The sequence below is a fragment of the Rattus rattus genome, chromosome 5, assembly GCF_011064425.1.
Source record: "Rattus rattus isolate New Zealand chromosome 5, Rrattus_CSIRO_v1, whole genome shotgun sequence".
In the NCBI taxonomy this organism is placed as follows: Eukaryota; Metazoa; Chordata; class Mammalia; order Rodentia; family Muridae; genus Rattus; species Rattus rattus.
The window spans coordinates 135646313-135659896 of NC_046158.1; the positions used below are offsets into that span (position 1 = coordinate 135646313).

The window sequence follows — 13584 nt, forward strand, 5'->3', positions numbered from 1 at the left end:
ACTTAACTTAATTTGTTGGTTATGCGTAACCCTCCACGTGATCAGTGGTGGCCTAGTTGGGTCATTGTGTAGCCATAGCTTTGTTGGGTAGAGGTCAGAAGGGAGTGCTCCCCCCATTTCCTCTCACCCACACTCCAGGTCAGTGGGCTCTGCTTTCTAAGTTCTTCTTCTAAGTTTTGTTGCTTCTTTAATTCTCACAGTGTGAAGAATGCCAGTGCTGGCAGCACGGGGTCTGCATGGGATTACTGGAAGAAAATGTGCCCGAGAAATACACCTGCTATGTTTGCCAAGACCCTCCAGGTAGAGCTTTCTGGAGCTGGGTTGGGAGCAGTATGTAACCTCTTCCTTAGCACAGCAACTTTCCATACACCGTGCTTGTACTCTTGGAGAATCTTTGCTAATGGCCAGGTGACTCTGTTCACCTTTGTTGCAAGCCCACGTGGTGGCCAGTCCTTCTGAACGTAGCAGTAAGGGATATGTGTGAAGATGCTTACCTAGCAGAAGGCCTGGTCTTGGAATGTAGTGAGAAACACATATGGTGTTGTTAACGAGAAGCACAAAGCTTGTAGGTCTGATCAAAACTGTCCACAGTGTTGAATGCTCCACGAATTCTCCTGTCATTCTTGCTCAGGGCCTTGCCAATCTGTTGTTCCAGTTTCAGTAGTGAGAGAGTTTCTTCCTTGAGAGCTGAGGATGAGTGTGTGGCTCTATTGGTGGCATTGCAGGGATGTCCGAGGGCACGTGTTTGCCATTGCACTCACGAGTGACTCGAGTGAATGCGTCGGGTTGGAGGGTGCTGTCTCCTGAGCCTTTGGAGCAGGAAGTGCTGCCGAGTCCCTGAGCTCATGCTTCCTGTCCTTTCCAAGGAGGCTTGTGATGGGCAGGGCCCGGGAGTCACCCAGGCCATCTGTTATTTGACAGACGGGAAGCAGGGTCCAGAGAAGGGAGGGCCTGTCACCTGACTAGCGAGGGCAGGCAGTACTGCTGGAAAGGGGCTTGAGCCTTATATTTGCTCTGTGTCCCTTTGAGACATGTTGTCAGGCTCTGGGACCGCAGCCATCAGTAAGATGGCTCATTTCTTCTGGCTTTTAATGGGACCTGGGACAGAAAACAAGTTGAAACAAGTTAAACAAACATAAGACAGATATACAGGTGAAGCTAGGAGGGAAAGCAATGAGGTGGTAACCAGGGACCCCAAAAAGGCCTTCTGATGCTAGCTGGTGACCAAAAGGCCTGTGTGAGGAGATGGGCAGCACATGCCCTGGAGAGGCCTAGGGATGTGCTGATTCAGAGAGTAGTACTAGAGGGAAGAGGTCAGGCCAAGAAAGAGGTTTGTATGTATGTGTCTGTGTTTAAAACTCATGATAAGGGTGAAGTGAGGAGAAGAGGAAAGAAAGAGCAGGATTCAGTCGGCCTTAATAGATAGAGTTAGGGATTTTGGGTCGCCTTCTGTAAGCAGGCGAAAGCTATGGAAGGTTGTGAGAGGAGGAGGGAAGGAAATGACTTAAATCTGAAGAAATAATTCAGCTGGCCATGATGGTAAACATCTGTATTCCAGAACTCTTCAAGGAGAAGCAGGAGGAGTGGGTTCAAAGCCAGTCTAAGCTACATGGTCAGTTTGAGGATTGTCTGAGCTGTGTGAGAGCCTGTCTAGAGAAAGGAGGGGAAGGGCAGAAACAGCATGGGAGGGAGGGAGGAGATGGTTGAAAGGAGGAAGAATACAGACCTGTGGCTAGTGGAAGGGACCATGCCTTGTTTCTGCCTTGTCACCAACACCTCATGGAGGCCAAGTAAATGTGAACCAAATGAACGCAGCAGTCACAACACAGTTCTGGAAACTCAGGATGATAGGACCGCTGAGGGGACAGCCTGGGCTTCCCTTGGGCGTGTTTGACTGTTTTAATGTTATCACTGTAGGTCAGAGGCCTGGCTTCAAGTACTGGTATGACAAGGAGTGGCTGAGCCGGGGACATATGCATGGTCTGGCATTTCTAGAAGAGAACTACTCCCATCAAAATGCCAAGAAGATTGTGGCCACCCATCAGCTTCTCGGGGATGTTCAGAGAGTGATTGAAGTTCTGCACGGCTTGCAGCTCAAGATGAGCATCCTGCAGTAAGTGTGCTGCTTGCAGCTTTGGGCAGGAATTCACTGTGGCTCTCAATCCAGTCAGGTTTGTGGAAAACCACAAAGACTGATAAGTTTGAGACCTGTACCAAAAATTCTGTTGCCATACTGAGTTTGTGGCTTAGGGGTAGAGTGTTTGCCTAGCCTGTGTGGTACTGAGTTTGATTATCAGTACCCTCACCCCATCCAACTCCCCTCAAAGTCAGTTTACATAGAAGCATTTCTTTGTAAAGCAATTGATTTTATTAAGGACTACTTTGCGTGTAATTAAGTTCACTTATATTAAGACCTTATTGAATTTGGTAAGTGCATGTAACTAACACATGTAAATCGGGACATGCTGTATGCATTTGGTGTCTTGTTTTCCTGTTTAAAGCAGTTGTGTACGTGCATGTGCACACAAATGACCACACGTTCAGAGGTCAGAGGACAGTTTGCAAGAATTGGTTCTGTCCTTTTACCATGTCTTAGCCTTTCCTTGAGAAATGGAATTATTATAGATATTGGCCACTGTGGCATAATATACACACTTAAGTTTGCTTTGTGCTGTCTTTGGGTGTACTGTTATTTGTTTTTACATTGAGTTTTTTTACATTTATAGTGAGGGTTTTTAAATTGTGGTAAAATATACATAATGCCAAATGCCAAATTTGCCATGTGAACCTTTCTTTTTCTTTTTCTTTTTCTTTTTACAACAGACTATCTTTATTTAGTACTGGCCATTCTGGAATTAGATATGTAAACCAGGCTGGCCTTGAACTCCCAGAAATCCTCCTGCCTTTTGCCTTTTGAGTGCTGGGATTGAAGACATGTAGCACCCAGCTCTTAATTGTTTTGACTGTCTGGACTTGAATTCCTGAGCTCAAGCAGTGTTCTTGTTTTGACCTCCAGCATGGTTGGAGTTACAGCATTGAATGCCATATCTGTTTTCTATCTTAGCCGTTTTTCTGTACATTTCTGTATTGTGAAATCATTCCACAGGCATGCAGCCAGTCTTCAGACATGGTTCACCCCACAAGACTGATTTCTCTGTGCACTAAGTCATCTTCTGGTCCCCCATCCTCTCAGCACAGCAACATCATTCTGTTTTCTGTCCCTATGAATTCAGCTTCTCTAGATATCTCATGGGAGAAACCATGCAACATTTACCCATGTTTTATTTCACATGGCATTATACCTTCAAGGTTCCTCTATATTGCATTAGAATTTCCTTTCTCTGTAAAGCAAAAGGCGTAGTATTTGCATATCACATTTTGTTTATTCTTTCATAGTAAGCACTCATGATTCATAGGCAAAGAAGATGAAGTCTGCTGCCAGAGGGACGGGCAGGTGGTGGCTCAGCAGTTAAGCTCTTGCTGCTCTTCCAGAGTTCAGTTTCCAGGACCAACATTGGCCAACTTAGAACCATCTGTAACCCAGCTCTAAGAGATGCAATGGATGGCCTCTGAGAGCATCTGCATGCATGTGTGCGTGCGTGCGTGCGTGCGTACACACACACACACACACACACACACACACACACACACACCTTTTTAATGTGCATTGATGCTTTTGCTTGCATCTATGTCTGTGTGAAGGTGCTGGATCCTAGGAAGTAGAATTACAGACAGTTATAAGCTGCCATGTGGGTTGAAACCATATCCTTTGGAAGAACAGCTAAGTGCTCACAATAGCTGAGCCACCCCCTGCCCACTTAAAAGTAAAAGTTTTAAAAATTCTTTCGGACAAGCTATTGTTACTTGTCCCTCTCAGAGCTTTACTCATACAGAGGTTCTAGGCCTTCTGGAGCTAGATTTTTGGTGGCCACTCGTTCCCATATAGGCTCTGGGGAGTCTGTCACCCCACTGCACTACATATAGGCTCTGGGGACTCTGTTAATGACCACCCCAGCAGCACCATTGCATTTGGTAATTATCAGTGCTGTCGCATGTCAGGGTTATTCTGCAGTTACTGAGTTGAGGTTATTGTTAGGAGTGTGTGTGCCATGGCCTATGTGTACATGTTAGAAGAGCACCTTTGGGTGATTGGTTCTCTTCTACTATGTGGTTCTGGATATCAGACTCCGGCATCTTTAAAGTCAGAGCTGGTGGCTGAAAGATGATGGCACTAGTTTCCAAAAGAGGAAGCCAGAAGGAGCTTGAGCTCCCCGGCTGCTGCTCAGCACCGAAGTCTAGTCCATCCACGGTGCCTGCAGCGGGCGCCTCTGAAGTGGCCTTCTAAGAGGTGTGGTAAGTGGGTAGGTATCCCAGGGAGAGGCAACTGTCCCTCACAGGAGAATGCTGATGAGAGGAGCTTTGCAATGGTGCCAGCCCAGCTACCCTCAACACTGTTTCTTTTTGCCATTCCCACAGAAGCAGGGAGCATCCTGATCTGCAGCTATGGTGCCAGCCCTGGAAACAGCACTCAGGGGAAGGGAGAGCACATTCCAGACACATCCACATCACAGACGCCAGGAGCGAGGAGTCCCCAAGCTATAGAACTTTGAATGGGGCGGTGGAGAAGCCATCGCCCCTGCCCCGGTCTGTAGAGGAGTCTTACATCACCAGTGAGCATTGCTACCAGAAACCCCGCGCCTATTACCCCGCTGTGGAGCAGAAGCTGGTAGTGGAGACAAGAGGCTCTGCCCTTGATGATGCAGTCAGCCCCCTCTGTGAGAATGGTGACGACCCCCTCTCCCCTCGCCTAGGCTGGCCCATCGACCAAGATAGGAGCAGAGGGGACATCGATCCCAAACCCAGCTCCCCAAAGGTAGGTGGCTTGCCTGTACTTACTCCTTTCTTCATGGCTGTGTGCTGGTGAGTCCTCCTTCTGGGCCAGCCTTCCTATGAAAGATACTTTTTTCCATTACAACTGACCTGCAAGGCCAAGGGTAGACTATGCCATAAACATGTAGATGCCATGGCTATGTCTTAAACAGAGGAAGGATTCAAACAAGAATACAGGAGATAATATTCTAAAGCTCCAAGAAGCAGCTATGTTACTAAGCTGCTTACTTAGTATGTTACTAAGTTACAGACAAATAAGGCAGTGTCCCTGCACATCAGCTTTTTGGAAGATACTTCTAATACAAACATTAAATTTGCTCATCAGAGGGCTTTTTGGTTTCTGTTTGTTTTTGTTTTTTCTTTCCCTATTAAGATGTGTACAAAGTTAAGGGACCTACTTTAGTCAAAGGTCATCAGTTCCAGGAAATTCCACAAAATGGCACAATGGTGAGGGAGAGGGTGGGGGCTAGACGTTGATTCAAACTTGGAAAAACTATAAGGACAATTTGTTTTTTTCTTTCGTATTATTTACATTGTAATTGCATTTATGTGCTTAATTATTAGCATGAACTTAGTCAAGTATGTTAGACATAATGTTTTCAAGAAAGTTGTATTTTTTTTCTAGCCCTGTCATAAAGGAGTTAATTTCATTAAAGTCTTTGCTACTCTGAGCCAGGAGCCAGCCTTTTGTTTGTTACTCAGTTTTTGTCATTATTAAGTCATTATGTTCTGAGCTCCAGGTGTCATGTTAGAATCTTTAATTCTTTGTGAGTACCGCTGTGCCTGTCTTCTGTGAAGAGGGTTTGTGTGGTTTCGGGTCTCTGTCTGTCCCTACTCTCCTAGACTTTAGCCTTTGGATTGGCCTTGGCAGCTTAAGTGCACTGCTGTGTATTGCCAAGAGGGGGCATCCCAGCTCTGCTTCCAGGGTGTGACCTATACCCTCAGCCTCTGTCTGCCAGTCTGTGGCTTAGGGGTGACGCTAGCCTGTTTGCAGCAGATTGCTAGCTAGGTTTTCAGCCCCTTTGGTTCTGGTTGTCCTCCTCAGATCCATGGAAGCTTTCAGGACATTGCTTTGTACACAAGAAGCCCTAAGTGTTCTCATGAATTGTTACCATCCCAAATAAATGAATAAAATATGAGATCCCAAAGTGTATAATAAGGCTGGCAGTCCTGTGAAGACACAATGTAAGATCTCAAAGTTCTTATTCTTACCAAGGCAGCCCCCCAGTAAGGACTGTATACCAGCACCGTAGCTCCAGCACCATAGCTCCAGCACCATAGCTCCAGCACCGTAGCTCCAGCACCGTAGCTTCTTCTTAATGCTACTTGAGAAAACTATATTCCTGTTGCTGATAGGAGAGCTACGTTACCAAGGCCACTTTTTCACCCAGAGACAGCCAGGACTCACTAACTATGACCATAATAACCTAACTGTCCCTGACACTGCCGTGCTCTAGGCAGCCCTGGGGGTTCTGAGAGGCCTGCTTCAGGCTGGGCACTGGGCCAGCCAGAGGAAGCATCTGAGCCCGTAGGTGCTGTCCTGAGGCTCCATTGAGCACTGTGAGTGGCAGTGGGAGGATGGGAGCAGCAACTGCTTTTTCAGAGGGGTCTAAATGCTGGTTAGTTGGAGAAAAGCTGACTGTCTTTGCTCAGTGATTTAAACATGATTGCATGCCCAGGTGAGGGAATGCATTCCCAAGAAGGTCTTGCTAGAAGAAACCCCTGCTCGGAAGCTGCTGGACAGAGGTGGAGAAGGGCTGGTGAGCTCTCAGCACCAGTGGCAGTTTAACCTGCTGACACATGTGGAGTCTCTTCAGGATGAAGTAACACATCGGATGGACTCCATTGAGAAGGAGCTGGACGGTAGGGTCCCTTTCTTGGCATCAGTCTTGAGCTTCCCCTCTGAAGCCTTCTGAAGTTCATAGCCTGGCTATCCAGGGACAGCTGTCTTCTTGCCTCTTCAGTCCCCATCTCACCTAGTTCTCTCCTTAGTGAAGACAAATGTAACTTTTAGAATGTATTAGCCGCTTACAAAGGCCGATGCTATTAGGGGTCTTGCTTCACCTGTCCAATTTCTTCTGTAGTGGTAACGATGCAGGGCTAAGAATAGCTTAGTGTCTGTCTTAGTTAGGGTTTTACTGCTGTGAACAGACCAAGGCAACTCTCATAAAGACAACATTTAATTGGGACTGGCTCATAGTTTCAGGGGTCAGTCTGTTATCATCAAGGCAGGAACCGGCAGCATCCAGGCAGGCATGGTACAGGCAGAGCTGAGAGATCTACATCTTCATCTGAAGGCTGCTAGTGGAAGACTGACATCCAGGCAGCTAGGGTGAGGGTCTTAAGCCCACACCCACAGTGGCACACCTACTCCAACAAGGCCACACCTCCTTCTAGTGTCACTTCCTGGGCCAAGCATCTTCAAACTATGAAAGTGGCCAAGTGGAAGCTTTGCTCTGAGCATCTTCTCGGCACCACACAGATAAAGTACGGTGTTTTCATGGAAGTGAGGCAGCCGGTTGGAAATAGTCTGAGCCCTTTTTTATTCATTAAGTTCTGAGAGGAACTAAGCTGTTTTGGGGAGAGGGGATTGAAGCAAAGATTCAGAGGTTAAGAGTACTGTGGTCGGGGCTGGAGAGGTGGCTCAGTGGTTAAGAGCACCGACTGCTCTTCCAGAGGTCCTGAGTTCAAATCCCAGCAACCACATGGTGGCTAACAACCACCCATAATGGAATCCAATGCCCTCTTCTGGTGTGTCTGAATACAGCTACAGTGTATTCATATACAAAATAAATAAATAAATCTTTAAAAAAAAAAAAAAAAAAAAAAAAAGTACTGTGGTCTAGAGGACCTGGGTTCAATTCCCAGCACCCAGATGGCAGCTCACACTGTCTATAACTCCAGGGGCTTGGCACTCTCACACAGGCATACATACAGGCAAAACATTGCACAGAAATAGAAATAAATAAATCTTAAAAATGTTTTTTCAATATGCATATATCATGCATTTGTGTCTGCATATTGGTATATAAGCACATCTTTGTCCCACAGCATGCACAGTATGGCAGTCATGATGTCAGCTCTCATTCTTCTGCTTTGAGCCAGGGTCTCTTATTCACCACTTCATAAGCCACCCTTGGTGGCCTGCAAACTTCTGAGAACTCTGTCTTTCCGGTTTCTGCTTCTCATCTCTTTGTAGGTTCTTTTGGATTACCAATTCGTGCTGCCACTTCTGGTTTACGTATACTATACCACCATGCCCAGCCTTCTTTTTTAATGTGAATGCTGGTGATCAAATTCAGCTTCACATAAGGCAAGCACTTCACTGGCTGAGGAATCTCTTCTAGTTTTGGGTTTTGAATTAAAAAATTTTTTTCATGATTATTTACTTATTATTGTTATTATTTGTTTTGTATTATTTGTAAAGGTGGGCTCTAGGCCTAGATAGATGCTCAGCAAATAAAAAGCTCGCCTTTAAGCCCAACAGCCCTGATCCTCAAGATCTGCCTGGGAAAGAGTCCCACAGATTGTCCCTTGATCTCTGCAGGCACACAAAGTAAATCAAATGTAATTTAAAACAGTTTAATGGACCAAATTTGTAAATCTATGTTTGAGGATTCTGTGAATTACAGTCAAGCACTGAAGCCTGTTACTAAGGCTGTAATAAAAAGCTCACACATAAAATTACTCCAAGAAAAGTGCCTTGTTACAAGCTTCAGTCATGTGGAGTGGCTAACGCACCTTTGTGGTTTGGGTCATCCTGAGGCAGAGACCAGGCCAAGCTTGTGTTTCCTATAATCCTAGCACTCAAGAGACTGAGGTAGAACTGAGTTCAAAGCCAACATGAGCAACATACAAGGATTCTGTTCAAAGAAAGAAAAATTGGTGGTTTTTCTGTTGGAGAGGGATGATGAGAGTACTGAAGTAACAGTAAATGATGTTGCCCTGTTGGCAAATGAAAGGGAGGAACAGACCCACTGACATCCAGCCTGTATGAGACCCTGTGGCTTTTATTTTATATTGTATATGAGTGCTCTATCCACATGTACCAGAAGAGGGCATCAGATCCCACTACAGATGGCTAGGAGCTACCATGTGGTTGCTGGGTATTGAACTCAGGACCTCTAGAAGAGCAGTCAGTGATCTTAACCACCCAGCCATCTCTCCAGCCCTCCTGATGCTCCTTCTTGACCTGTGTGGAATGTTCTGTGGTTGCCCAAGGAGTTCTTCCTCAGGAGGGAAGTCTGAGCCTTCACAGATCTTACTTCCCTGTCATCTGGGCTCTCTAAGTGGCCAATGGTCAAGGTGGTGAGCCAGGCTTTCTCTGGCTTCCTAGAGGACCGCCATGTTTCCTGCGGGATGGAAACCTATCCCCATGGCTTGAAGAGGGCAAGAAAACTTAAAAGTGAAGGGTGAAGGGTGAAGCTTGAAGCTTTTACCTTTAGGAGGAAGATTCTTTTTGAGACAGAATCTTTGTGGGGTAGTCTCAAATTCAAGAGACTCCACCTGATTGCTGGATTAAAAGCTAGTGTAGATGTACACTAAGTTCTTAAAGGAGAAAATAAGTATATTTCACACTGCTGACAGTTATCAGGTGTTAATGTGAAGCCAATCAAAATTGACAGTAATTTAAAAAACAAGAACAGACCTTCTCAAATTCCCTATAGATTTTCTAGCAGCCCAGCTTTGCCCTCTCTACAACGTGGAAAGCTTTGTTTTCACAGCCTTCTGGACTGTGCTGTGGCAGAATAGCAGCTAGCTTTGTGCGGCCAGTTAACATACCTATGCAGTTCACTTGACTTAGTTGCATTGGCCCCTCAGAGGGCAACAACCTGCATCTTATCTGGCTGGCGGCCCCAGCTGGAGAGGTCATGACATAGGTCATTCTCTCACTAACTAGAACTTTAGTACTGCCCTGTCGTGCGCATTTATATTGTCATCTCTCTAACCAAATACCAAATACAAGAACCAAATACAAGAACAACTTGTAAGGAAATTTGTTTAAGTAGTTTATAATCTCAGACTCCAGTCCATAGTTGCTTGGTCTTGTCGTGGTGGTGGGAGCACATGGGGAGGCACCTGTCTGTATCATGGCAGACAGGGAGCAAGGAGGAAGGCACACCCTTAGTGACCTACGGCTCCCCAGATAGCATCACCAGCTGGAGACCAAGCAGTCAGCAGAAGCCTATGGTGGATAGTTCACACTGCAAACCTTAGCTTTAGGGTTTTGTGCCCTGGAGCAGTGCTTTTTAGGGTGCTAGTATTGAGGCAGCCTGGAATAAAATGGCCGTATTGAATTTATGGTAAGTCAAGTTCTGAGCACTCACGGGACTCTCTCTCTTCCACCTGCAGTGCTGGAGAGCTGGCTGGACTACACTGGGGAACTGGAGCCCCCAGAGCCACTGGCCAGGCTTCCACAGCTCAAGCATTGCATCAAGCAGCTGCTGACTGACCTGGGCAAGGTGCAGCAGATTGCCCTCTGCTGCTCAACATGAAGCTGGGCACCCAAGACATTGGAGCACAATCCTGGCACGTCTGCCAGGGGGCTTCGCATATTTAAGTAAATAAACTAAGCATGCTGAATGCACGTGACACTGACTGACTTCAGGGATTTAGCCAGGAGTGTGATGGACATTGGGACAAAGAGACCATTTTGGCTGCTGGAGGACAGGGCACTCTTGATCTGGAAGCCGACTGCAAAGGCAGCCCATAGTCTTAGAATCCCCTTCTGTGCACATTGTTGAACGAAGCAAGTCTTTGCACATCTTCAATTGGAATCGTGCCACTGATGATAAACAAAATGAGAGCCAAAAAAAAAAAAAAATCTAGTAGAAAACAGTTGTAAATTCAATTTGCAGTTTATTTAATTGACTTTTGAGTCAGGTAGAGGCATGTGCCAACCCCTCTGGTTTCTCTGCCTGGTGTGGCGCGTGTGCAGCAGGCAGCGACTGCTCTCATCCCTCAGCCTCACTGGAACGTTGGGACTTCACTGTGCCGTGCAGTTTTCCAAGGCTGGGGCCTGACTGCTCTGCTTCCTCAAGACTTCATTTTCTCACCTCGACTCTTGCATGGTTTCACGGTACCAGGGACACGGTTTTATGTTTCTACTCCAGAGTCTGCTGGGCTGTGGTTTTGACAGCCAAGTGAAACTGCTGAAGGAGGAGCTAGAATCTTGATGGAATGAGAATCTACAAGGAATTCCAGAAGGAAGCAGTCAGGGTCTGGAACCCAAAGGACAGCATTTTCTACCCACTTATTAAATTCAATAGCTTCCCAGTTCTATTTAAAGTTATGAAGAAAACGTTTCTCAAAATTTTTGAACTCTTTTACTGTAAAGATTTGTTACAAAGAACTTGGGAGTTATTTTACGTCGTCATCATCAGCAAACTTGCAATTCTGTGTGTAGTCTCCTCCTCCTTGGAGGCTGGGGTAACAGTTGCCACTACTGTAACACTTTAAATCCCGTCTGTATTACTTTTTGTGAGATGAAGGTAATTATGTTGCTTACAGTCCAGGTACAGTCTGTTTGTACCTTCAGAGAGATTTGTGTTGTTTCGCAGGCTCTGGTTCCATGTGTCATTGCTGTGTCTTTTGGTTGGTTTTATCATACTAGGCAAAAGGTAAAAGGTTCCGTGCTGTGAGGACATTTTTTACATCACTAACGGTAAACTTTGCTTGATTTATCCATCAACACCCACCGGTTCATTATCAGTTTTGGAATCTGTAATGTTCTAGGCTGCAAATATTTACTATGTAACCATCAAGGAGCCGAGGTCAGTAGTTCCCAACAGCAGCACCTCTAGCTGCCTTGGGAGTGGTTTCGTTTCAGGCTCAACAGGCCATTGTGGCCATAAATTCAGGCTTATGTACAGAGAAGTTTCAGGGAATGAATGCCTTGTCTAAAGATCTGTTCACCATTTGATACAAAATGAGCTGTGGGGCAAGCATATAGGGACTGTGTGACATGCAGTGACGCCAACACAGTCCCTTACAAGAGGCTGCTTCCCACTTCTCACATTGATGTTTTCTTGTGGGAAGAAGTGCCCCAAGCGTGTACATGCCATCAGAGTCCTGGGTAGTTTAGCATATAGCTACATTTTGAGACTTGTATGATGGTTGTCTGAAAGGGGAAGGAACAAGATAATTATCTATAGCTACAACCGTGTGCGCTATTATGATTGGGGGCCATCGAAGTGGTTCAGTTGGTAGAGGTGCTTGCCGCCAAGCCTGCTGACCTGAGTTGGATCCCCAGGACCCAATAGAGAGAATCGACACCTTCAAATTGTCCCATGACACACATACATACACACAAATGTAAATGTAATAAAGGGTTTTAAATTAAGGTTTCTCTTTTATGTAACTACTCTTGATGTAGTGTCACGTCTGGGAAGCTGTGGCCTGGAAGGTGGTCAATTTTGTGTCTTGTTCAGAGATGGAAGCAGAAACTGATGATCCTAATGTTGCCATGTGGTTATTACTGGGTTTATCATTTAGGTTTTGTGAAGGACATCATCTGGTTTCATTGTGACTTTTGTTTTTAGGGAAGCAAAGCAAACTCCCCGTATTCTGATAACCTCAATTCTTCCCTAACTTAAAGCCATGTTGAGGGGCTCCACTCCCAGTTTGGGTCAGAGTGAATTCACCCCTATGTTGGAGCACTGGAATCTGTTATTTGCAAACAATGTTTTCATTTAGAAAGATGTGCACTACCTACATTCTGTCTGTTAAAGAACTCTCCACCTATAGAAAGTCGCCTTTGACAAAACAGTTCTGGTTCGATCAGTCGTTCTTCAGTATATATGCAAGGTGGATCCTGGCTGAGCCAACATTGCACTGTGGATACGTATTTGTGTTTACGCGATGCTAGACAGAAGGCACTGTACATATGAGTGTTGCTCTCAAGCAATATTTGCAAAACATGCAAACTTCTGTATCTGGAAAAATAAAACAGGTTCTTGTTGCTATGTGTCAGTCACATTACTTAAGTATGAAAGGTTATGGATTTGGTTGGTTTAGTTTGGAGGCAAGGTTTAACTATGTAGCCCTGACCAGCCTAGAACTCCCAGAAATCCCCTGTCTCTGTTCCAAATGCTAGTATTAAAGTCCTGTGCCACCTTACCTGGTTGTTCTTCAGGTTGTTCTTCATGTAGTCCTGGCCTTGAGCTTGAGCTTATGTAACCCGCAGTTGTCCTTCAAATTTGAAATGATCCTGTCCTGGTCTCCTTGAGTATACTACCATAACCCTGCAAGAATCCAATGCTTTATGCATTATGATGAGCTTGAGGTCAGCCTGGTCTGCAGAGTGAGTTCTAAGACAATCAGGGCTACACAGAGAAACCCTGTCTCAAAAAACAAAATGCCCATACCAGCTCCTACCCAAGTGTGGCTCATGCATTGTAGTGGAGGCTGCAGATTGACTGCATTTTTGGTTGCTGGAAGCAAATCAAGGTAGAACAGGCTGCTTCCCTGGACTGAGATTTGCCCATTGCTTTCAACAGCCCCAGGCTCCCTATAGACCTGAACTATACCCCTCGACTAACACCCACGGTGGGCAGAATCCTCAGAACTGTTTGTCTTCATTCCATGCAAAATCCCTTCCTTTTGTAGAGTTGAGGATTATCAGAAGGTGTTAAAGCAGGAGCTCCGGACATATTAAATGAGCACTTCCAGTAAGTTCCTATCACTCTGCATTCC

The 13584-nt window shown here is 45.6% G+C and overlaps 1 protein-coding gene across 1 annotated transcript in view; it reads left to right on the forward strand.

Moving 5' to 3' along the window:
- Phf20 (PHD finger protein 20) overlaps window positions 1-12661 on the forward strand; it is a 105144-nt gene extending 92483 nt beyond the window's left edge. Inside the window, 5 exon segments of the mRNA XM_032904579.1 lie at window positions 201-300; window positions 1918-2113; window positions 4477-4873; window positions 6570-6753; window positions 10243-12661. Coding sequence (XP_032760470.1) covers window positions 201-300; window positions 1918-2113; window positions 4477-4873; window positions 6570-6753; window positions 10243-10385 — 1020 coding nt within the window. The 3' untranslated portion in view covers window positions 10386-12661.
- The last annotated feature ends 923 nt before the right edge of the window (window positions 12662-13584 follow it).